Here is a 27,086-nt window from a genome sequence, read left to right as displayed (position 1 = left end):
GCATTTTAGGAGAATAAATCATTTAGTCAAGATCAGTTTTCAAACCCCACATACCTTGCACATAAACTTCTCATCAGAGAAATTCTGTATTAGCATGAGAGAAGGGAATTTAAAAAATTAAACATCTGTAAGTTCAACATGAAGAAAACACAGGATGTCCAACTCACCAGGGTCTTAGGAGAGAAGATTATTCCCCCTGCCCAAAACATCTGCTTGAACATGATTTTTAGCCATGAACATGATCTCTCTGGCATGACCGTAACAGTTTTCAGTTTGGAAGGGGAAACTGCTCATCTGTCCTTTACTCCAAGAGCATGAGGTATTGTGAACATTTCGGTGGAAATGATTGGATGGTCTACACAAAACCACAGAGGCAGAAAGACAGATCACTTCAGAATTTCAGGTAGATGTTGCCTGATGAGGCATAACAATTACAAAACAGATTATTCTCTTTAATAAGCAAGTCACCACAGCTTTTTTTTCTCAAAAAGGTTGAAACAAGCTTTATTTTAACATACAAATCAGATTGTGTACAAGGCAAAACATACCCTTACAGAGATAGGTAGAGTGGGTCTCCACACACCATGTGTAGCCACTTGCACTACAGTAATCCTGAGACATGGACAAAAGCCCTAAACATCTTTTTAATCACTCTTGTTACAGTCACCTCCATTTGGGAATTAAAAACATTATACAGTTCGGTGTCAGGAAAACAAATTACCTATAAGCAAAATACCCAAGATAATGGTCTAACTCCCTGCTGTCATCCAGGTACACCAGCAAGAGTTCAGAACTTGAACAAATCAAGATATGGAAATATGCAAGGTTACTTCACAAACACTGAAAAGCATACATAGAAGGATGCTAAGATATTTTTTCCTACCTTCAACTATTACTGTCTTCATGAACTGTGTGGTCTATGTGTCAAGTTTACATATCCTACAAACTTAACAGAGTTCTCTACACTGTGTGATAAGTTAGTAAAAAAACCCCAACTTTCTTTGCTTCCTTTCAATATGAAGTTATATGTTATATAGAAATATTTTTAAAAGCTTTTAAAAGCAGTAGAACTACAGACATTTAAAGTCATTTCCCTAATATTAAAAGCTACTTGAACACTGTCATTTTCAACAAGACTGTTTTTCATTAAATGATATCAAAAAAAGGAAGTCCCTTTTTTAAAAAAAAGTTCAAGGTAAGGAAGCCTTATAGACATGTTTGGAGTTTTTCTTTAGTTTTGCAACATATAAAAATAAGTTACACTATATATTATGGCTTTCATGTATTTATCTACTCATTTAGTAGCAGAGTGTCATAGTGGATTTAAACACTAGATGATGTAAATAATTAACCTGCCATGTTCTTCAGACTTTGCTTGAGTTCTGAATTTGTGAAAAGAAACAAGCAAACATTAGAGGGAAAATTAAGAAGCCTCCAGAAAAACTTAAATAGCAAGAAGCACCTGTAGAAGAAGTCTTTCAGAGAAATTTGTAACTCAATTTAAAATTTTCATTTGATTTTTAAAGCAATTGAAAACTGAAGTTTTAATTTAATCTTCTTGGCAAAATAAAGCCAAGCCAAATATCCCATGCACTTCAATAGTCAGAACTTCCTACTGAGCTTCATTTCAGAAATGTTGACATACCAGTATGCTACCATTATGCTACTGAAGTAATGATTGCTCTTTAATGGTTGTTAATAATATAACAGATTTGGTATGCAGCTATCTAAAAAAGGCCACAATAATGGTAAACCAACATGCCTCAAAACTGCAACACAACTGCTCAATATCAAGTGCTGTTCACTACCAATGAAAGGGGAGGTTGGGGACAAAAGGTGCTTGAATCAGACTGAAAGACTTCAATTACACATTACTGTATTATTAATGGCTATATTATTAATATACTTACATTTTGAAGACTAAAGTTGCATTCAAATCAGACAAGCTATGACAACATTCAAATACATGGAAATAAAAAGAATTCTAGATTCATAGCCAAAGTAGTAACAAAAAAATCTCATTGTGCAGTTGATGCAGCATTTGCAACAACAAACTTAAGAATTCAATAAGAAAGACTGTGGCACTGAATTTGGGAATATTTTCAAGCTCTAGTTTTACTCAGGACAGAAGAGTTGCCAGCTGAATAAACTTAACTGACTACTGTACTTTCCAGCTCTTTGTAAACAAGACTCCATGTTGTGCACAAAAGAGGAGCTTTCACTCCCCTTTTTCTTCAAGGAAAGTATCTGAAAAGGCAAGCTGTAGTGATTGCTTCTGACAGCAGTAGAATAAAGAAGCAGATAGAAAAGTAGGTATATATAAAAAAGTTCTCTGACTAAAAGCATCTGTCCTGGTTTGATTTTGTTTAAGAAAAGGCACTTTATGTATTGCTAAAACTCCAGTACCGTACTTGTCCTTGGAGTTTTTCTGTTAGAAGGCTGCATTGCAAGTGGTCAACATGAGGATGCAAATGTTCTCTACACAGTGCCTATCTGCTACAAATTTTATAATTACACAAAGTATCTTACACCAGTTATTTAGAAAGATAGATTCATGTTCAAAATAGTAACAGGTCTTCAAACAATACTTCAGTGATGACAGGATCTGTCAGAGACAACACACCACCTGTAGTGAGTTCATGCTAATAAAATCAGCAATGTAAATCTTTCAGAAGTGAGTCCTCAGTCTTTTGTTTTCCTCACGCAGTCTCTCTATTTCAGCTACTAAGCTTTCATTTACAGAGTATCTTTCAAGTAAAGCATGCATTTCATTCTACAGAAAAGAAAAAAGTCTTGATCAGTAGTAATAAAGTTAATTCCAGTTTTATCCTATTGGCTTTCACATTTCTTTTAAAAATGAAATAACATAGATAATTCTGTTTTTGAAAACTTTTGATACGAAAAGTAGGATTTTACCTTTTAAGCTGACATACAGTATTTTGATCATTAATACATTAGTGAATATTTTATCAAAGGATATTTTGCAGTTCTTCAGGATGAGAATCTACTAATGCAGATTCCATTAAAATGCTCAGAACCCAGACAAGGTCTTTTTAATGCAGATCAAAAGAACAAAGATTCATAAAAAGGTGAAGCTAAAGAATACAGAACAGCTCAGTATGTATACAGTATCTACAAGTGAAGCTTTCTATTTGAATTCCATCTATCTTTTCCTTACCCCAGCCTTTGGCTCTTTCCGAAGGACAGCTGAATTTGTTTATAACTCCTGAAATATGGAATTTATACCTACTCAATCCCTAGATTCCCTTTATTAACAAAAGAAAAAGCAATTTAACAGATTCCCACTCATACTTTCCCCCTCCTTCACATGAAATCCTCCCTTTCTTCGTCTTAATAAACAAAATAGATTTTCAGTTTTGAGAGAAGATGGCATGCCTTAGTATTACCAAAATTTAAAACTGAATACATTTCCCATCATGGTCCTTGTACATACCAACTGCATATGGAATTGCTTGATCATCTCCACTTGCAAATTCACAATATCTCGATGGCATGCTTCTCTGGGGGAAGAATTGCAAAAGGAAGATGCTCAGACTTACTTAGGAAACAGTCTCTCTCATACCCTCAGCACCCAAAACTCCACAATTCCTCACCTTCACTCTCATCAAAAGTCTAGAAACACTTAGACCATGAAACATAATCTTCAACACCTTATTTTAGAATACTTTTGTTATGATATTGATTTTTATAAATACCATTTTTTTTCAGCACATAAGAAGATGCAGGACTTAAGTTTATAAACACAAATATATATGTGGTGATATCAAGATTCTCCTTCACTTGCAAGCTATAAGCTCCTCTCATTTTTACCATTCAAAGCTAATTTTCAATCCCTTGATCCTAAGCACCACACAGAAAGATATTTATCTCTACTTGAAGATACACCTTTTCAGTGCATGACTTTCAACAGCCTTTTGTAAAAGGGCCCAAAACATCAACTGTGGTAAATCCTACATTATTCTCAATACCATGGAATAATCCAGGTTAATCTACATAAAAAGCAGTGGCAGTGTTGCCTGTGAAGTGGACATGAATTTGTTAATTCACAGAAAACCATTCCACACAACAAAAAAACAGCTTTGAAAATAGCCTCTGATCATGACATTAATACAACAAGGAGAGCAGCTCACAGAAAAGCAGGCAAACTGACAAGTTCTTCCTGAACAGTGCAGCACAGTGCAGTTGCCTGGGACTGAGTACTGTGCCACAGGTACCACTGGCCTGTCAAAGTAAGGTGTTTCTTCAGCGAACACACACAGATCTTACTTCATTTTCCTTTCCTCAAACATACAGCAAACCCAGAGGCAATCTCCACTCTGTCTTTCCACAGATTCTTGTGCTACAGAATTCCTACTGGAGGCAATCTTCTTCAGTGTATCAAGTATAGATGCCAGCTAGCATCCTATAAATCCAAAGATGTAGGTTATCTCCCAAAGACAAGGAGATCAAGAAACAAACATATTTTTGGAACCAAATTAATTACGTATTATTCCTGGCCCTTTCCTCAAAGTTTGTGGTTTTCCCCCCCTTTACTTGAAGAGGAATGAATTTCAGGCAAGGAAGATAAAAAACCTTCCTCAGGTTCCAGCAGGTGAAAAGTAGCTACATCAATGGGAAGCTTACAACAGTTCTCTTCCCTCTTACTGACCACTAGTACTAACACTAAAAACTTGTTTACTAAAGTTTACTACTAACTAGTAAAACCAAAGTACTGACAATCTTTCATTATCAGTTAAAATGTATCTGCAACTTAGAACTGGGAACAGGGCCAGCAGAACCTTCCAGCCACTCCAGAAAGTGTAAGTCAGAGGAGAAACACAATATTTAAGGCTCCAGATCTGAGGTACTGGAAGTAAAAGACTGGTGAACATAACTTTAACTCTGGGGTGCCTGAACATAAATTTTAAAGAAAACACATTTCAATACATAGACTGCATTTTAAGTTACATCAATTACATGTGTTTATCAGATGTGTGTTTATTACCAAAAAATCCCAGGGGAGTTTTACCATACTACATTTATGTAAAGACATTAAATACCATTGGATGTATTTTTTCTGTTGGCAGATACAGAACAGCCATAGTAAACAGACCTACTAAACTAGTTTTGCTTTGCTTTTTGTCATCAAGACAGCAGCAGTTCCCCTGCCCTGCAATTCTTCTCCATTACCTCTATTCAACCTACTTCATCTTAAACACAGGCTGGGAAGTGATGCCCTAGACAAAATTGTCTTAACTTCTTCACCTTCTTCAAACTCCACTCTAAATAGAACTGTGCTAATTTGACTTCTTTCAAGACAAGTGGAATGTTGGTTAGATATCCACAAAGTAAGCTGACACCAACCATCACTTACAGCACAGATATTATTTCGATGAAAGCTTCACCAGCAGAAATACACACACACAGTTTCACCTTACACACGCCAAGATAACAACAATCAAAACCAACACAAGTCAACTGGTTATGTCAAACTCTGTCAGCTTGAAATTTCTCCTGCTGGAGAGAGGGAGATGAGCAAGGAGGAAAAGAAATCAGTGCATGGCTTTAGGAAAAGAGTAGAGACCTTGCTATACAGTCTGAATTTACCATCTGAGAAATATTCACTCATTCTGGAAACATCAGCAAAGTCATACACCAACAGTCCTCAGAGGCATCAGTCTAATTAGTCATCAGAGCTATTAAAAACTAAGTTTCATACCTAGTTTTTCAGAAATAGGGCTATAAATGGTGTAATTTTCTAATCCAAAGAGAAATTTGTTTGAGCAGATGCTGAAACACCTCATTAAGAAAACATGTCATTGAAAACAAAACACTCTGCAGGAACAGCAGTACCTGAAGTCATCCATTGTTTCTTGTATCATATTCTGAATGAAGTTGATTTGAATTGCTGTCAGAGGTGCATTCGGTCTGCTACTCCCAATGGTTTCTACTATTTTTTCTGACAATGAACTTGCAACTCCAGCAGTGACAGATGATGTTATCTTTGAACCTTTACAATAGAAAATAAAATACTGAGAACCCTCATGACAAATAAAACCCACTCATATACCGCATTACTTTTTAAACATAAATATTTATTGAATGAATTTTACTTCAAATATTGCTCAGTAAAAAAAAAAAATCAGATTTAGAATGAGTCTTTTCGGAAGCAACTAGAGACATTTTAGGAGGGCTGGCTGGATTTAAAGAACTGAGATCAAGTCCATTTTAACAGATTTCATGTCAGTTTACAATCAACCACACCTAGAACTGGGCCAAAATTATCAACTTACTTGTTGAGGTAGTACCATTTACTGGTAGATCATATGCAGGATGGGCCTGAATATTCTTCATTAGTTTCTCATTTGCATCAGGAGTAGCTGATAGTAGAGAAGGTTCTATGCTTGATAAGTTTGATTTTGAAACCTGACAACAGAATTTTTTTTTATTATTTTAAAGATGAAAACTACTTGTTACAATTGTCTAATGGCACTTGAAGACTAAGCTTTCCAAAATGCACCTTCACACATTTTTGCTTTTAGGAATCTGCTCAGAAATACATGCTTTTCATTTCCTAGCAAGAAAGATATCTGAAAAATGGCTTGCTAAAACATTCCAAATTGCCTCAAGTGGGCACAAAGAAGTAAGTGCAAAAGGCGGGGGGACCTCTAACTTTCACATCAAAAATATTGTGACTAAGTTCTATCACTCCTAGCAAACTCAGACTTCCCAAGAGCAAAACAGAAGTAGCTAAGCTCTGTGCTTAGCTACTTCTGAGAGATATATCAAAGATATCTCAAGAAAAAGAGGGAGACAGAGAACAGGGAAAGAAGAGAGTAGAATTGACCTAACAATCAATCAATAATACTGGTGCAACCATCCAGTGATCCTTTTTGATTTTCAACAAAAATCTAAATAATCCTCAGTCTACCTGTTTTGTTTCATGGGAACTTATGTAACCTGATCTTATTTAAGACAAACATACATTTATCTTCCATTGCTGAAGGCCAATTCATCTAAATCACACAAGGTTTTATGGATTTGTGTTAATAGTGTGTGAACAGAACTACAAAATAAAATCACATTGGGCATTTTTCAATATTCTTTTCTTCAAGCAGTAATATTCTGTCAAGATATTACAAGCAGTAATATTCTGTCAAGATTCTAAAAACAGCACTCATAACAAGAATACCTGCTTTAAGACGTCTTTAGATTCTTGTTTTCCAAGACTTATTTTCTTAGAGTCAGTCTCTGGATGTTCCTCCTCTTCTTTAATTGGAGATCCCACAACTGCATGTAATGGGCTAGACTGTGTCCCTTGTGCACTACTGCCCACTAGGTTTCTTTTCACTGGAAAGGCAATGGTTGGCTGTGGGAGAAAATCCAAACCCAACAGGTAGGACTGAAAATCCAAGCCTAAAATGAAAAGGGAAAGTGAAACACACAGGTCAATAAACACACATGCCACATCTATTCCACAGTTAAAATGCCTGCACACTCATACAAAGCTGACTGACGAAAGAAATCACCAAAAAATGCACTCCACAAAAAACTACATCCTTCCATCCAACTTATGGTGCCCCCATCCTTATAAAAGTAATAAAACATCAAAAGCTTCTGTGTATCACTATAAATTGTATGAAGGAAAAAATCCAATTACTTTAGGACCATACTCTTGACTTCCTGTTACCATGTTGTCTCTTTCAATGTGTCAGAGAATTCCCAGAAAAGTTGTTTCAGTGTCTGCTTTGGTCATTTGTTTTTTCAAAGGTATGACAAAATCAGCATGTGAGAACTAGCACAGACCTCCAAAGACCTATCACTGGCATATGCTTACCATTTCCTTGAGGATCTTCAGTCACTTTATTTGCAATAATATCTACAAAACAGCAGAACACAGACAAATGAAGTGTTTATTTGTATCACTGCATCAAGTTCATAATCAAAGACAAATTACAATATCAAGTAGGTAAGCAGTCAGTAAGTCACAAGTGACATTTTGTCACACTACATGCAGAGGAATGATGCTTCACAAATTCCAGTATTAGTAACTCACCATCTCTGACTGGAGAAAACACATCTCCCAAACTACTTCGACCCAAATCATCAAAATTACTTAATTCAGCACTTCTCCCATGATCTGCTTCTTTAGATGGAATGACATCCAAGCTGGAACTATGGGGAAAACCTTCAAAGGGCAATATCATTCCATTAGTAATTGACCTTTTCCAAAAGATAACATACATTATGGCTAAACAATCTCACACCAAGCATGATACTTGGGAAGTCCAGTAAGCACTTCAGAACCATCTGCAGATGCCAGTGAGAGGGGTCAATATTAACCTCCTCATTTGGGCTGTCAACAAAGGTGACTACAACTAAAAGCTCAAGAGGAGGGCTGTAAAACTGGAGAACCCACCCATGCTCAGAGAAATCTATATGACGGGTGCAGTAATTTTTATGGTGTATCAGGTGAAGGGAAACTAGTGACTGCACCTTCTGCTAATAAGGTAACCACATTCAGATGATAAAAATTTAAATTTATTCTGCAAGAAGAAAAATTTGCTGTACTAGAGCCATTAAGCATTCCAAGGGAAATGATATGAAACACCTTTTTCAAAGCTTACCTAGTCTTAGTATATTCTCTGCTTATTTCTAATATTAGAAAATCAACTTACATATTCTAGTATTAGAAAATCAAATTGAAGTTACAATTGCAGGCAAAAAACACGAAAAACCTCAACCAAATTTGTTCCTAGACCTTTCTTCACTCTACCCTCAAGCCCCTTCCCTGACCTAATCCAAGGGGGGAAAAGCATTTTATATGCATGGCACCAAGGACAGTTGTCTGAAGAATGGAAGCCTATCTTAAGTCAAAAAAAATCCTCAGTAGTTATTCAAACTACAGTTTTTAGAAAGGGAATTTAACTGCTCAGACAACCACCAAAATAACTTTCATAATTTCACAAAATGTTCATAAAAACTATGAGTACTTCTTTAGGTGGGTTACTTGTTGAAGTGATCCAAATATGACTGTGTGGGTGACTGCAATTAATCATGTCCAAGAATTTACAATAAGTGGAACTTGAGTCACCTTTATGATTCCATATTTAAATGTATTAATAGATTACATTTTTCACTCTTTCAGATGTGTCAATTGTGACACCAATACAGGATTGCACTCACTAGTTAAGTAAATACTTGGTATACTGAGTCAAATCAGAAGTGCAGCATCAACCTATGCATCAGAATTTAGAGGATCTATGTGGAACAAGTGTAACGTAAAACTTGGCCAAAATATCTTGTGCACTTTTACCCTTTTCCAGAAATACAAATGTAGTAAGGTACTTAAAGCAGAGAACAGTTGGTAAATGGGAGTTTATGGGAAGCCAGCTCAAAGTACATCCAAGTTTCTCATCACATTCTGACTTCAATTATACTTTTGTACCTTAAAACTACCTGTGACAGAAAGTCTCAATTTTGCTTAAATGTGTTATCAGATTACTTTACTGAATGCCCCTTATTCTCTCGAAAGTTAAATCCCATGAACAGGTTCTAGAAAAAATTCCAGACAACAAATGAAGTTTGTGGTATCTCATCCATTCCCATTTTTAACCCTAAAGACCCTATCTTCTGCAGTATTCACAGGTTTTTACTTTTAAATGGAACACTCAGATTAAGGAGAACTGTTTTGCTTGGTCAGCCTTTACTTTCTTAAAACATTTATTTATTATGCACAGTCCTCTTTAAGGGGTAACGGCCATTACAGCCATCTTTATCTTCAAATAAAGATAATAAATCATATGTTTCAACCAAAATAAAATTTTCCACACCATTCAGTAATGTTGATTAGCAACAGTTCTTGCATACACAGGAAATATTCTACTTCACCTCATACTTCACTGCATACCCAAGGGAGGTCATTAATACACATCCCTATGGACTGCAGTGGCTTATTGCCTAATTACTGTTACTAAATGTATTTCTCCTTATTTTAAAGGGGGGGGGGGGAAGTGCTGTTACATTAAAATGGATTGAGGATTTTTTCAAAGAATCAAACTAGCAGTGTTACTGATTTGATATTTTCAGAACTCCTGAATTAAATAAAATTTTAAGAGTACATTTCACACAGTGGCAGTTTTGGAATGCTCAGAATTCTTACAAAGAACTTGTTAATTTCAGAGGTATAGATAGCAAGTACAGTTATACAACTAATCATACTTGTAACTATATTTAACATCTTTCCTACCATGTGATATTGGAATCATGCCTCTCACAAAATCACAGTTCCGTTGTCACTTGGGTTTTTGGACTAGGTTGCTTTTTTTCTCTGTGTTTTCCTAGGTTGGTTTTTTGGTTTTTTGGGTTTTTTTTTTTGGATGAGGTCGGCTACTCTTATTCATTACAACAATTACAAATCTTTAGCTCTGTGTTCCATGCAGACATTGCAAAGGAGACTACATTATGTACATAATGATAATCAGCAAGAAGTCAGAATGCAAGAGGTAGTCCCAGAGTACCACCACAATTTTAAGACTTCATGTGTCTTAAGCCTATAGTAGGACCCAATTTACCTCCTACAGTCTCACAGCATGTGTTACACAGTGGGGAGGGAAAAGAAGTATTTGTATGCGCAGGTACATACACACAGTACTTCCTAACAAATGCCCTTCCCTCAGTGAAATTTTTATACTGTAATAGTCAAAACACAAAACACTGCTTCCATCTTCCCCATTATGCCAACTATTGTAAGAGTAGGAACACAACATTACCTGTTTTCTCCTGAAAAATCTCTCCTCCCTTATTCTCATTTGTCAATGTAAGATGAGAGGAAACTGTTGCTGATGCTTGAGATGCAATGTTTTTGATGCCAGTATTTTGAATTCCTCCAAGATTACTACCAGCTTTGACTTCTACTCTTTTGGACACAGGTTTATTTGAAGAACCTGTGATGTTAGACTGAAGAAAAAATACAACCAATTACAAGAAGTTATTATTCCTTCAGCCTGAAGTAAAAATACAAGACAATATACTTTCCTTTTAAAAAAGAGTAAAAAATTCCTCAGTTCAAGTTGCAAAGGTTGCCTAGGAGATATGCCTTTATAAATACAAAAAAAAAAGGTATCTTCATGTAACTTCAAAGAGCATGGGAAACATGTGAGGACCTCCACAAGGATAGCAACAATTTAACAGTGGAGTGACCCTGCATGATTCAATTTTCATCCCAGGTTTAGACATAGCAGAAAAAAAGAGATTACAGTATTAGGGACTCCAAATTTTACAGGAATAGTTAACCACTAGCAGCAAGTGTGCTGGAGAAGAAGGAAAGTCTCTGAGTGGTAAAGAATCCATTTCAAAGGTCCACTGAGCATCCCCTAAATGGAAGCACAGGGTTTCTCAATACAGTAGAGCCTAATTAAGTCTTGGAAGAACCTCTTAAGTCTCATCTATTATTTAATTAACTTCTACACTGTTTATATGTGCTAGCAAAAGTCCATATATGGGACTTAGAAAATATCTTCAGATGAGCAGCCCTGTGTCTTGTCCTTAAGTAGAAGGGCCATTACAGACCTTTCTGCTACTGCCTACAAATAACCAGAGGCGCCATACGCTGATCTGCAAAGGCAGCATATCCACACCAGAAAACCCAGAAGACTGCAAGTTCCACTTATTTTTACTGAGGCCAGGAGTGGGGGGAATTCCACATTAACACTGCCTAAAACAGCAGTTTTGTAATTCCTGTGTTGGTATGATCCCATTTTGTTGGCATTTGTAATGCTTAGAAACGGAATACTAAACTTTTTTCAGAACTTAAACTTATGCTTTGCTTTCATTAATCTGCATGCTGAGCAATAAAGTACCTTGGAAAAACTGCTGCTGAACTGAAGCCGTATGCATTTCACACAGCCTTTGTGAGCAGTAACTGCTTTCACTGGTGATGTCAGTTGTCTTAAGTCATACTGGCAGATCTTTCCCCGGGAACATCCTATAGCCAAAGTAGTACCATCAGGCATGAAGTCTACTGTGGTCAGAGGAAAATCAGCTACAACTGTTTTCAGTAACCTTCAAATATGAGAAATGACAGGATGAATCTTTTAGAATTCACAAGTTGGACTTTTCAACACAGAATATCTAAAAGGAATATATACATATATATAAGCTTTCATAATTCAGCTACAGGTCAGTAGTTCAACTTCTCCAGTACCAAGTAAATTCAGTGAACTATTTTAAGAAACAGTGGATTAGGCTTACACTAAGCATTCATGCTTAACAAGAAAAAAACTGCATATGCCCCAACAGACTTCATGAGGACAGGATCACATTGCTTTCTTAATAGCAAACACCAACATTATTTACTGGTATCATCATTTGCAGCAGCAATCACACTACATACATCCTCTCATCCTCTAGCTTCCCAAGCCTATCAACTCTACCCCTCCCACAGCTCTAAGAAAAAATTCAGGTCTTAGTTTGCAATCCTCTACTGCATCATTCCAAAATGCAAAGAGACTCTTGCTGCTAGGAGGAGCTAGAGTAAAAGCACGACTCACGCTAAAACCAATGTCCCACAAAACCACTTGCTATCCCATCCTCTTACTACAAAGTCCCATCACCTGTTTCCCACCCTTCCTGCTTTTTCATCCAACATTCTCCACTGTCTCAGCAGTTCTGTGCACCACAGTTACATCTTTTATCTTAACTAGAAAAGCAGGCAAGCTAAGCTCAGGTGGCTGGCACAGGCTGTACTGCCCCTCACAGAAGTTAACTGCTCTCTACCAACCAGAAAAGCCCATGAACGAGCACTGGAGAACATCACCCATAAACTGGACTTCAATTACTTCCCACATGCCCTGGGGTTTTTCAATTGTTTGTTTGTTAACTCAGAAAGCAAAACAGATTATGGGACAGGTTCTCCAGCAGCAATATGCCAACCACTTCAGCCATTCTGCATGTGGGCTGAATGAAATAATTCATGGCATAATTAGGCATGTTTTTTCAGTCTATAAAACCCAAATATGGAATCTTCTAAAATCAAATGGTCTTTCATATATACTCACTTTTTACCTAAAGTGTCATAGAAAATAATTCTTTTATCCAAACCTACAGTTACAAATAGCATCTCATTGAGTGGAGAAAAGCAGATTTCTGAGGCTGGTGCTTTATGAGTATTTTCAAAATTATGATATGGGTTCTGGCTATTTACATCCCAGAGAGTTACATTTCCACTGTCAGAAACAGTGCCCAGCAAGGATTTCTTAAAGGATGAATATTTCAAGTGTCGAATAGGCTGTAAAACACAAATAAAAATGTATTTCATTAACAATATTAAATATAATATTAAAATATTTTCTAAAGACACAAACAGATTAGGAATACAAACTTAAAGTAGTCTACAAAGGCTCCCAATTCTGAAATATAAATAGTAAAACCAGAAAAAAATTTGCAGTAAAATGCCATTTTTGCTATTGGGGGTGAGACCTTCTTTTTTATTATTATGGGGTACCATATGAGCTGATCAGCAAAATTAAGGAGAAGAAAAATGCAACTTTCAGAAAAGTTTCTCAAATTTGCAGCAAATATCATGCCTGCATATAAAAAAATCCCCACAACACATCTAAAATTAATGGAGTGAAAAGGTACATTAGTTCACCAACTAGTGTTCTGCCAAGAATGTTAAACTTAATTTCCCTTCACTGACTTGAGGTACTTGGATATCAGCCAATTTGATAAGACACATTGACTCCAGATTTAAGCAGGTATGTAGGTCCTGCAGAACTGAATTCAACCTGTGGACTAAGACCACAAAAGAGGATAATGTGTGGTTTATCACACGCAGCCAAGCTATAGCAGAACCAGGAACTTAACTTGCCTTTCATAAAAGATATTTTGTTTCCACCACATTGCTTCAGAGGACATTTCAGAAGCTCACTGCTCTAATACTACAGTATTCAATTTCCTGATTCATTTTACTCATGACCCAGCTGTACCTATTTGCTCCTGGGACCACAATGCCCTTACACTTAACAGTTTCCTAACTACCCAGTGCTGCTATCCCGTTTTAAAGACTAGCAAGCTCACCCTCCTTCAGGCTTTCTTTTGCTATTAAAAAAAAAAAAGAGAGACCCCCAGGACTGCTTTTTCAGTACCATCAGTCTTTTTGCAACTCTTCCAGTATGAATCTTTCTTGAATATGGACAACGAAAATATTTTATGATCCTCAAAATATTTGGCTCTTATTTGAGTCTGTTTTAGTCACTGTCATTTTATATTAAGAAATCCAACTCACTTCCCTTGGGAATTTTGAAATCCTACTCCAGTAAGAGCCTCAGTTGTATCTGCATTTCTACTCTGTCACAGTTACTCCTGTGTCTATAGTTTCAATCATTTTTTGATACTGACACAATCCCCTCTTATGGGCAAGTGATGAAAATGGGTTTCATCATAGTTCTACCTAGAATCACAGAATTGTTAAGGCTGGAAAAGATCTCAAAGATCATCAAGTCCAAGCCCTACCCTGGCACTGCCATGTTCACCACTAAACCATGTCCCTAAATGCTATCTGTTTCTTAAATGCTTTCAGGAATGATGATTCCATGCTTCCCTGGGCAGCCTGTTTCAATGCCTTACTCACTAACCTTTCAGAGAAGAATTCTGTCCTAATATCCAATCTAAACTGGTGCAACTTGAGGCCATTTTCTCTTCTCCTACTGCTTGTTACCTGTGAGAAGAGACCAATTCCCACCTTGCTAGTACCTTTTTTTTCAGGTGGTTATAGAGAGCAACAAGGTCCCCTCTTGAATCCTTTTCTCCAGGCTGAACAACCCCAACGCCCTCAGCTGCTCCTCACAAGACCTGCACTCCAGACCCTTCCCCAGTTTTGCTAACCTTACTTCTACTACCATAAGCACGATTGAAAATATTAAACGAGACAGATAATGGAAGAAAATATTTGTTTGATTTATCAATATAATGAGTTTCTTACCCATCCTATCTAGTATTTTCTCACAAAGCACTGAATCAAGTACTTTACTCAAGTCCAGTCCAATGAGTGCTGAAATATTTAATTTGCCTGAAAATGCTCTCAAGAAGCTATTTTATTCTGGCATAGACCACACCACAATGCGCTGTACTGGCCTTTATCCTATTCTGTCTTTAACTTTCTTTTGATGGAGATGTGTTGCTTCATATTCCTCCAGCATCACTTCCAGCCCTTGTATTGTCTTGCTGGAAGACAAATTGCTTCAACCTGCTTTAAAGAGGTGGCACCTTCAACTGCATATTCAAATAGGCACAACTACAACTCTTCATCATTAATATGGTTCTCTACTGGTCACAATTTTATCATCATTTTTCTGTTTGCTTCCATTGAGAAAAATACTGAGAGATTCAGGAGTAACAGCGTTAATTACAAACAGGATCCGCATGGGAAATATTCTGACCCTCACAGTTCTCTCAATTCTTCACCTCCAAATACCTTCCTCCTTAATGCCCTGGCATCTGCTCATGTTTCATTTTCTTACTCCTGTCCTTCTGCCCACCAAGATTACTCGCTTCTAGCTCTTCTCAAACCTCCTTTGCTATCCTACCAAGTCAGCCATTTCCTTTTCTCCTTTATCCTTTTAATCACACAGGTCTGGGCAAGCGCTCCATTTTCTTTCATATGCCTACATTCCCCATATTACCACTGCTCCCCACTTTCAGCTTTAAAAGCTGACAAACTTTTTACTATATGGAGTGGCCAGAATCCATCACACTCCTATACAAATCAGCCAGCTGTTCAAACAGCTAAACTAAATCCTGTTGCTAGGAGAATTGCACCAGGCAGTGAAGACTTGAACAAACATTATATTTTGAAACAAACCTTAATTTATCCTCACAACAGCAAGCAGATAAGAATCTGGTAGTCTAAACGAATGCCAATAGCAAAGACAAATTATGGGATCTGCAAACAGCTCTGCAAGAACTCAATTCTACTAAAACACAAAGGTGTTCTAAATTAAAATCAATTAACAGACTATAGGCCAATGCTCCTATGAAAAGAATTTTGTTTAAAGTCAGAGAAAGCACGGCAACCTTGGTCTATTCTACTACTTGTAGAATCTACACAACATGAGAAATTAACTGGCACAGAAACTACATTCCAGCATGCTGAAAATCAAACACAGACAAGCTAAAATTTTTTAGGTTAGTTAGACTTCACATTCCTCAATTCTAAAAAAAGTCACTATGGAATGGTGACCCTTCCTAAGCCAGAAAACTAGTACCAGGATCAAACAGTATAATACACTGTTTATCTATTCAAGTTTACTCTTAAGGAAACCCAGCCCCTAAGCTATAAATCAAGTAAAGGCTTTTTAAATTTAACAGAATTACGCAAGTCTTCAGATATTTTCTTCACTGTAGAATCAATTCTCCAATTCTCCAATTAAAACCCAAAACAATAATAGAGCATTTCTGCACATAAAAGTAAAGAACATTTTTAGGATCAAAGACAAGCTGGTAAACTGGGACACCAACTAGCCAATTCATAACAAAATCATAGCTCGATTCCCCTTTAAATGAAAGTTATAATCAAATAACTGCCCTCCCTAAGAAAATGTTGTAGACCCTTTAGAATGTGAACAGGAGCTCTTTGTTTGCAATTACTTTAACACATCAAATAGCTTTATCCATCCTAAAGGTCACTCAGCTTTGCAGCAGACTTCTTGATTTCATCTGACAAAATAGTTATTCACAGCATATCTCATAATCCTAATCACTTTCTGGTGGAAAGAACTGAATATATCAAACAGGTTAAATAATAATAATCCTCACAAGAATTTCTTCATTTTCCAATTAACTAGCAGCATAGTCCGCACTCTGGATATTCACCTCAGCTCCATAATCCAGCCATGGACCTCCCTACTCCTGCCTCACATACACATTCCTCATAAGACTGTAACAATCAAGTCAGAAAAATGACCTGACTATACAGATAGATTTTTAAGATCAAATCAAGTATGAAGTATGATTTTGCTTCAATATAAGTATGAGCTTGGTGATGGATCAAAGACACTGCAGCACCTAGGAGCAGAAATAGTTTAAACTTCACAGCGATTTTTCATCAGAAAGTAGACCATAATTCCCGAGATGCTGTGAGATTGTAAGAGATTTTTCACCACGTTACACTGTTCATGTGAGACAGGAGAAGAATTTAATTTGACACTATCTGCAATTTAAGAATGAAAAAGCTGTTGCGGTAACAGAAAAGGAATAAGTCACATCTTCAGCATTCCTTGCAACATTAAAGGTCAGGTTTAGAACCAAAGCAACAGTTCTGCATCCCCCAGGCAGCCCCTACCTCTGTAAAAATGATTCAGTAAAAAATGAAAGCATGCCTAGAACTCGAATACATGGCTATCCATAAGACAAGACAATTCTCACTAAGAGCACACATTGAAATTTCCAGTGGGACAACACAGCTCATTTACTACTGCAAATACTCGTGTATCAAGGAATTCCCCTTGTGATACCCACTAATTCTTTTAATATCTTTTGAATTGGCAGAAAAGATTTGCAGTGGCAAACCCTACCAAGGTCCTTAGGTAGTACATATGCTTTGTGTTTGCCTTGTATACCATCTTCCTTCAAACTAGTTCTCCCACATACTAACTAAACACCTAAGTAGGTAAGATAAAACTTCATTATTTTTCTCTTTGAGCACCTGTGCAATTTTAATCTCCAGATTAAATAAACTTATTTCCAAATGCAGTCTTGTATTCATCCCTCCTGTACAGATAGCTTTGAATAAGTTAGAACCCAGACTGCATGGTCTTTGCCCTCTGCAACAATTTACACTAAATGGTGAGTTGAAATCCTGTTTTGGTTTGTAAAGACAACTGTGCTTTAATCACTTCTAAGATCACCTAAAAGTTTGTTCTTGAGGAGCCAGTGTCTACCAAGTAAAATTTGCTGTAACCCATATAGACAAAAAGGCACTTGAGAAATTTGTATTTCAATGCTACTTAGTATTTAAGGCTATAATGCACACAGCAGTCAGCTTTCTCCTTTCCTTAAGGGCACTCTTAAAAATTAAAATGAAACACAATACCAAAACTTAAAGGCTCTTGATAGGTACTTTCAATTTCTAAAGACTGCAAATTAAGCTCAGTACCTGAAAGGAACTTAACATAGATAGCCTACCTGTCTGCTGCCATAACCAAAGGGACTACTTGATAAATTGGTGGTAACACTGTGTAGGATGATTTCACCACTCAAAGATCCAGAAACAATATAGGCATCATTCCAATTATATGCAACACACGTGATTTCATCTTTATGCTCCTGTGAGAAAGGGAGGTTAGAGGGAGAGTGTTAAAGACATTCTTCCTAATTTATGCTTTTGCAAAAAAAACTTCAGCTGATTTTTTCTAACTATCTGTAACATTTTGAAAGATTTAAGAGTTGTTCTGGAATATCACAGAAAACAGCAGCAAAATATACCAAAGATCAATCATAACCACTCTCTGGTTGTTTGCATTGGGTGGTTTTAATACATTAGTTAAGATGAACATATAATTATATACAATATTTTAATATGACAACCACAGATATTCACCACAGGTGTTATGAACATTATTTTAAAAGTGAAGTCTCCCAGAAACCAGTGATACTTGAATATACTTCCTGTTAATCTGATGTACTACTGAAAACTTCCTCTTCTGTCACTTTTAGACCTAACGCATATATTTACCAACCAGCTTTTCAGTACAGTCATTTGCAGTGCTAATATTGTGTATAATGAACATATTATTTTTTCCCCTATATTCCTATATAGGGGAAAACAATGGAGAACTTCTAACCGAAAAGTTAGGAATAAATATTTAAAGTATTGTATTGGATACCTAGAGGTTTTGTTTCCAACTGTAACTCTGAAAGTCCAAGAAAAAAAGGATAAAGCTGAAGTTTCAAAGTCTCTTAAAACGGAGGCGCTAAATAAGGGAAAACCATCTACTGTAGGCATGTGGGACAGACAGTAAATCATCCTACTTTTTGTGCATCATAAAGAAGTTCTAGAGAATTCATCCTGGATCAGTTAGAAGACGACCATCCCAGTTTTGCACAACATTAGTTCTGCTACAGTATTCCACAAATAGAGAAGTGTTTTCTCATTCAGTGTATCAAAACCAGCAATTACTTGGAAAGCAACTCCTGGAAAAAATCCCCATCAGACAACACCAACAAAAAATTTGCAAAAATAAGAAGCCTATTCTGGAAATTTAAACACATATTTTAATTTCAGAATTGTACTCTGAAAACACCAAGTTACATATGTTCATTAAATTTGCTATTTACAGCACATAAAGAACAGAAACTTGAACAGGACCCAGATGTGTGCTAGCTCCTATCTGTGACCTTGATCCAGACAAACACCAGACTTAGAGAAAGTACATTTTTTACAGCTGGCAGCAAAACCTGGGAGTGAAAAGCTACATCTCTTCCTCAGCCAAACTTACCTTTAGGCTGCGGTAAATCTTTCTGGACTTCAAATCCCAGATATTAACTGTGCTATCAAGGCCTCCACTGACAAGATACGAAGAACTAGAATTCAAGCTCACACATGTCTGTTTTGCCTAATGGAGAAAGAAGAAAATGTATGCTTAAGATAATTAAGGGATTTATTCAAATCTACTTCAAAGCATATTGATGTGCATTTTCATTTTCATCAGTACAAATAGTCCCAATGACAGACAGACCTATTCATACTCTACAGCCATTTTCTATCAAAAGGCACTTAAAATCAAGTCCAGTTTGGACATATATTTAATATACTTCAACATGTAAGTATATTAATTAATAAACCTTCAAATACTCGCATTTCCCCATTCTCATTTTGAATTTTTTGGCACCTTTTCCTCCAATATGCATTTTCCCTTTAAATTACAGCTCCAAAAAAAGCAATCATAGTATCCTAGTCAGGTACTCAGGTTTTTTTAAAGAAATCCTGAGTTAAAGGAAAAAAATTCTTAGAAGAAAATCAAGAAGTTGTCTACATTACATACTTCACATTCCCTAAACATTACAGGGAATATTATAGCAGCCAACCTTATAATTCAGTTAAGTGGTTCTTTTAAAAATAATCACTGAAGTAACAGTTTTTGAAAAAAAAAAAAAAAGGCAATCTTAATGATAGGCCTACATTGAGGACAAATTATTATTCAGTTCCACCACACTGAAAATTCACTTTTAAGTTTTCAAAATTTGAGTGAAGAAAAAACAAGTCCATCTAATTATTGACATGATAAAATTGCAAGGGATTGCATTAGTTATAGATCAAATTTAGTGAAATCTTCAGGACGAACACTCCACCTTTGAGAGGGTTTGCTTCAGCACCCTAAAAGCAAGGTTTGAACAACTTTTCAGAAAATTTCCAGTCTAAATTAGCATCCAAGGAGAATAATTAGAATGGTTTAGAACACTAACAATCCATTTAAGTGACCATCTGAAGAGACTCTTTTAAAACTAAGTTCAGCTTTTTGAAGTGCCACACTTCCTTTTAACTGGAGAAAAAAAAGCCTTGAACACAACACAAATTCTCTTGGTTTTTGCAATACAGGCTGGCACATATATGCTCCAAGAACAACCCCTCCACAGACTCTTAATATTTTCCAGTGTACAATTCATAGGCATGCATAATACTGACAGCTCAAGCTGGAAAATGAAGTTCAAACTTGAGCTATTCCATCTCCTACACATTAGATCACACCTGAATCACTGACTGCCTCAAGTTATCACACTTGCATAACTGCATCTGTATCTTACTGACAGAACTATTTTAAAAGCACTATTGCCCCCACTCTTTATCTTTGTGTTTAACAATACACAGGGAAATGTTTTTATGTATGTGTCATAATTCTAACAATACTAAAATTACATTGATCCCAATATGCAGAACAGATGTGAGACACACAAGATACCAGGTGAACTGGGGAAAAAAATGAGAGAAAAGCATTACTCATACTTACTCCTTCAGCTATTTCAAAGAGTGGGACAGGTTTGCTTTTACAGCCTGAAACAACTATTTTATCACCAGCAGCAGAAGCAGTAGCCAGGTATCTATCTTTGTCACTAGTTAAGGAACATAATTGTAGGATACTGGTGATTAATAAAAGCAATAGGAAGTTTCCCTTATTGAATAGAAGACAGATTGGCTAAACAGTCTAAAGCACTGGACCTTGAAGGGACCTAGAAACAGAAACATAAGGCTATTTTCCAAGCTTTCATTAAGAAGCTCTTGAATTAACTACAGCCCTTACTTGCCAATACAAGACAGACAGCAATTTCTTTGATAGAAAAGACGAGAAATATCTGCCAGGTATTATTTAAGAGCTCTTTACCACTAAGGCAGCTTATCCAGTCTACAATTCTGTTTCCCCATACCCCCAAGAAAGAGCCCCATTTATCACTAGTTCAAAGGAATGTCTGCGGCTGTTAGCAGACTATGGATTTAAAGAATGGTCCTGGTCGTGACAAATGTTAGACTCCTTCACTATACAGTTTCTAGAGTACAAAGAGCAGTTGCCAGTTTCTCCCACTCTGTACTGAGAAAAGAAAAACAAAAGCCCAGAAAGAACCTTTTATGAAACCAAGTACTCCAAAGTAATAAGAACATTTACAGAATTACAGAGCAGGAAACTGCATCTGCACCACCATCAAACAAACTGAGTAATCATTCAGTTCTGGCCAATGCCCATTGTGATTTTGTATTTGCTCATTAAAGAATAACACAGGTTAATTGGCTGGATTTAACACAACAGAACCAGCAGACAGAATAGTGCTTGCTATTGCTTTCATTATTTTAAGGCACTTTTGTATAATTTTACAGAACTATGCATAACCAGAACTAATGCTTTATCCCTAACAAGCTGACAAGCCTATGAAATACTTCATTGTTTCAGTCTTGGGAGATGAAGAGGAGACTTGGTAGAAGAAAGCATGTAAGACAGACTGTTTACTAAACACATACTAGTGTGTATGCATACACATGAAAACATTGTATCTGCATTTCAAATCCTCTGCAAGCTCCATAGCTAAACCATTCATTTGTCTTCCAACTGGTGTAACTTTTTTTCTCATACATTAACTTAGAGGACAGACATTCAGAATTTGCAGGACTCATAGGCAGTGTGCCAGCATCCTGTCCTTCTACATCAAGATGAGGCATCACCATCTTCTCCTGTGACAGCCACACAAGCCATTCACCTGACAGCCCAATGAGATTTCTCATATGCTCATCTAACACTTGGCCCCTCATATCATTATCCAAGACTTCCCTGGCTTCCAAGTCAGGGGTGAAAGACCTAAATGGGTCAGATCCATTCTGATGACAAACCACCACCATCCTATGAATGTTATCCTACACAACATGTTTGTGCTTCCTCTCCAAATACTACAAGCAATGGAAAGAAAACCAGTGCTTAGAGGTAAGTGAATACTATCAAAGACTATCAGAATGAACAAGAAGCTGTCCTACAAAAAAAAAATCTTTGATTACAATTTTCCTCAGTGTACTATGTACAGAATTGTACTACACAAGCAATTGCTTTGCTCACGCTTGTCAGTTAATTAAGCACTGTCTTGAAAGCAAGTACCATAACTACTGAAGAAACAAATGAGTAAGCTTTACAGTTGGCAGGAAATTCAGGCATCTTAGAGCCATTAAAAGTGCTGGCTCCTGAGATGAGAAACTTCTTCACAAGTGTTTACCATCACGGACTCATTCTGTAAATCCCTTCAGCATGGGGAACCGCAAAACGCTGGTCAAAATATAAACCAACATTTTTATGCAAGACTTCAAAACACTTCAGGCCTGTGTTTTACAAACACTTCAGCAAAAAAAGGAAAGAAAATAAACACTGGAATTTTGCGGAACACCCACAGAAATATGACTGAAACTGTAAAGGATACTATTGCTGGCCCAGCACAGGGAACTGACTGGATGTGAGGGTGTATGTGGGTTGAACTGCTCCACCACAGTGAAAGATGAGGAATCCCATATTTTAATGTCATCTCCCGATGATGCGAAACGTATGCTTTCTTGCATGGCTGCACCTGTTCTGGCAAAAATAAATGAATAAGTGAAAATATATAAAATAGAAATATAAACCAGGCAACCTAACAATTCAAAATGACAATTTTAAATGGTACAGGTGACGTTTTCTTGACAACTGCCACATTTACTTGGAAAGTTAAACAGTTAGTACCGTTCAGCTGCATACACGAGTGAAAGCAGCAGACACTCCAAGCTTTTGCTGCTTGAACTCTGGCAGGAAATGCATGGTTTCTTTTTCACGAAGCCAGCCTCTCTATGGCACCAAGAAACTAAAAGGAAGCCTTTATCTCCACAGCTGACAGCTGCCTACCAGGAAGCCCTGAGTATCTGAAGGAGCCATTTCCCACCAGCAGATGGGGATATACAAACCAGAATCAAACTGTTGCAGGGCAAGGCTGCCAGTACGGACCCGAAGGACTCACTTCAGCGTTCATCTCATCACTCCAAAGACATCCAAGAACCCTTTAAACTAAACCTTTGACAACAGAATACGAGCGACAATGAGTCACCTTTCATCGCACCTTACAAAACATTACGAAGCAAAAAGGCCAGGAACAATGTACTGCTACTTATTTTGACTGACACCTTTTAAAACTTAAAGCCAGGTAAACCAGTGCCTGGTTTGAAACGCTGACTCTCTTTTTATTCCTGGTAATTTTAAACTATCAACAGTCGAGGACTGTAAACGTGAGCCTTCGCTTCAGCTGAGAACACAACCAGCCCTTAGCCAAAGTTTGCGGGACGTTTCCACACGGCTTTAGGCCATTCATTCTTACTGCCGGGACTGTTGACATTCACAAAACTACACAAGAAATTCAGGGTCCACATACGCCTTCCCTGGGTAGCAGCCCGCGGAGCCGCTCCTCGCTTGTCTCTCGCCCCGCAATTCAGCCCTGGAGGCCGCGGGAGGAGCCGCACCCGCCCCTCGGCATCGCCCCCGCCCTGCCCCAGCCCCGGCCCCGCTCCCGCGCTCTCGCCGCGGCGCTGCGCACCTGGCCGGGCGGGCACCGGGCCGAGCCCCCGCTGCTCGCTTCTAGGCCCGGCCCAGCGCCGCCTGAGGGACCGGCCCGGCCCCGGGCCCCGGCTCCGGCTCCGGCTCCGCCCGCCCCGCCGGGCCCGGCCGCACCGCCCCGGCCCCGCGCGCGCTCGCGGCCCGACTTGCCGCGCCGCGCCCAAGTTCACACGCCCCGTCCCGGCGGCCCGCGCGCGCCGCTCCCGGCGCTACGGCGGCCCGGAGGGGCCCCACGGCGGCTTCCGCGTCGGCAGGGCTGCGACGCGCCCGCATCCGTCGCCGGGGCCTGGCCGGGGCGGCCGCTGCGGGACGGAACCCCGAGGCCGCACGGCACCGAGCCCTCCCTGGCACCTGTGGAGGGAGGGGGCGCTGGCCACGCAATAAACCCGCCGAGACTGGCTTTGAGGGGCGCCACATCTGCCGCGTTTTGAACTGGAAAGGCAGATTGCAGTGCTGAGCAAAAGGCATCCAGCACAGCCGGCCTCTGGGGTGTCCGTACCTCTGGGACACGGCGACATCGTGGCCACAGAGCGAAATAAATGATAGCAGTTAATACATTACCAATAGGAATACCAAGTAATAGAGAATTGCGGCGTCTGTGTCCTGACTTGCAATAGAAATGTTCCCTTGGTCATGCTGAATTTTACAGAAGGAGGGGCTTTTTTGTTATTTTCATCCGGTAAAATAAAAGGTAACAGTTCCTTTAAGGTGATACTGTTTGTACTCCTGCTTTCTACCCCTAAACACAAAATTAAACACGAAATGTGAAGGTATGTTAGACATGGAACCTGGAGCAAAACTTTCTGTAGAGATCTGCCTTTGAGTGAGTCTTTAGCCTGTGTCCCCTCAGAAGCAGTCGAGCTGAAATGCCTGATTTACTTTCCTTTTCTGATGGAGTCTTGATTTTCCAAGTTCATTTCATATCTAGTCTGTAGAAGTGAACTCAGAATCAGGAGAAATCATGCCACTGTTACACAAAATGCCATTATTTCCCCAGAGCAAAGAGCCTCATGTCCTTATTGCATCTGTTAATCCTCATTACCCAACCATTAGTCATAATTCACATCTTCAACCACCTGCCCTCTCAGCTGAGTGTTAAGGGATCCACAGCATTCCTGCAAGTCTTCTACCCTCACTCCACTTGATAGTCCTAACTTGCTGCTAAACCTGTCCTGTATCACTTCTGAGGCCAGCACTTGTTATTCCATCCCAGCTGCAGTGCAGAGAGAATCTAAAGCTCTTTCTTTACCACAGCCATATCCTCTGGCTTTTCTTCCTTATCTCCTCACTGTGGAGCACAACTGTTTTTAAAGACAAACAGGTGAGCACCTGCCTGACAAGCCCTGAAACCTTGAACAATTCAAAATTAGGGGGATTTTAAATAAACATGATCAGTATGTTTTGCTTCATTCTGTAACAGCCCCTCAGTTAAATCAGTTTTTCCTGCTGGTAGGACCTTTGCCGGAATTTTTTATGCCAGCATCTGTGCTGTGCTTGTCCTTGGTATTTATAAGGAACCATTGGACACGTTGGTGTGTCTTGTTTGGGGAATCCTAATCCTTAAAGCCAAGGTAGTGTTGTTGCTGAAAGACCACCTGTGCAAGGCAGGGCATTCCCAGCAATTGTGCAAGGCTGTAAAAACAGTGGAAGTGTGGGCAATACACAAGTGAAGGGAGGCCAAACCACTTTATATAATATTTTAAACTATATTATCAATAAAACTTTTTCACATAGAAATATTCTTTCTTTTCCCATAATAATTAGACCTGGCTTGATAACAATTCTTGGATTAGGCTAAGATTTCAATTATACATTTTTGCCTTTAAACATACATAGGTTTCTTTTCTGCCCAAAAACAAGGTTTTCATTGTAGGGGCAGTGACATTAGTTTCTGAAGGACAAGCCACAGAGTACCAGGGGAGTAAGACCAGTCAGGACACTAGGGAAAGAATGGCCTGAATTTCTTTATGGTTATAATTATGTTTTTTAGAGCAGTTTGGAAACCACTTAAAAGTGGGCATTACCCTATTTGGTAGTGGAATTGTAGGAATGTGACAGAGATAATTAAGACACTGCACATTGCATGATGATGAAATATATACAGTAATTTCAGATGATAGACAGGATCTTGACTTTTACTGCTAGCTCTGCTGTGTAGTAGCTGTATGATGCAGAATTCACAGGGAATGAAACAAGTATCACTGCCAAGAAGCAGTGATACTTTGCCTAGGGCATTGAAATTTTTTGGTGGCTGCTGAAATGTACTTTTCAACTCTGAATGTCTGGCCAGGAGCTAAACCAGCCCTGTAGGTGCTGTGTATTCACAGACTTTCAGCCTCCACACAGGACTATAGGGCTGGCTCAGTCAGCTCGTGGTTATTTCTTAGGTAACATGTTCTGGCTCCACACTGAGAGTTTTGGTGCCATTTGCTTCAGCACATCCTTTCTTTTTTTATTTGCACATTAAGTAGAATCCTAAATCATGCTGAGATGGTAGATAAATGAGAATAATTCTAATTATCTCTGGGGTTTCAAAGTGGAAAATTAAATTGCAGTGGTAAATATTTGACTTCAGCACTTGCCTCTGGACCCTTTCACCCACTCTCTTTTAAAGATTAACCTATGCTTCATATTTTCACTTCTCTCATTTAATGATGTTCTCAGTATCTTTAACTCAAAGAAAACCTTTGGCAAGCATAAATGGATCTCTCTGCTGGCTTAATTAGTTCAGCATATTAGCCAACAATTAATTCTAACTCCATCATTATTCTTTTAAAGAATCTTCCTTCTTGGATTTCACTGAAATGGACTGGAAACAAATTACTGTTACAGTGTGTCTCAACTGAATAATAACATAAATAGCCTTCCTCTTTCACTCAAGGATCTGAAAATATTTTCCAAATGTTGATGCAGAAAACTTAAAATCCCTCACTGATGAGGGCATTACTGTTATCTTCAGATAAAGAAACTGAGGCATAGTGA

At 38.1% G+C, this 27,086-nt stretch overlaps 1 protein-coding gene across 3 annotated transcripts; it reads right to left on the bottom strand.

Moving 5' to 3' along the window:
- Positions 1–474: 474 nt before the first annotated feature.
- NEDD1 (NEDD1 gamma-tubulin ring complex targeting factor) lies at positions 475–24,258 on the bottom strand. 3 transcript variants are annotated; one of them, XM_030238273.2, is made up of 15 exons: positions 24,085–24,258; positions 22,948–23,091; positions 21,006–21,100; positions 19,497–19,613; positions 18,184–18,324; positions 13,059–13,288; positions 11,862–12,063; positions 10,773–10,959; positions 8,057–8,188; positions 7,838–7,879; positions 7,193–7,416; positions 6,294–6,426; positions 5,854–6,010; positions 3,455–3,521; positions 475–2,773 (listed from the first exon to the last, which is right to left on the bottom strand). In XM_030238273.2, the coding sequence occupies exons 2-15, from the start codon at positions 23,081–23,083 to the stop codon at positions 2,669–2,671; spliced, it is 1,968 nt and encodes a 655-aa protein (XP_030094133.2). In that variant the 5' UTR covers positions 23,084–23,091; positions 24,085–24,258; the 3' UTR covers positions 475–2,668. The 3 variants fall into 3 exon arrangements, with proteins under 3 accessions (XP_030094133.2, XP_030094134.2, XP_009084895.2); XM_030238274.2 differs by having other exon boundaries at positions 22,948–23,096; positions 24,085–24,233; XM_009086647.4 differs by lacking the exon at positions 24,085–24,258 and adding an exon at positions 23,923–24,004.
- Positions 24,259–27,086: the final 2,828 nt, after the last annotated feature.

Source organism: Serinus canaria, chromosome 1A (assembly GCF_022539315.1).
Source record: "Serinus canaria isolate serCan28SL12 chromosome 1A, serCan2020, whole genome shotgun sequence".
Classification (NCBI taxonomy): domain Eukaryota; kingdom Metazoa; phylum Chordata; class Aves; order Passeriformes; family Fringillidae; genus Serinus; species Serinus canaria.
This window is presented reverse-complemented; position numbering and strand designations above follow the sequence as displayed.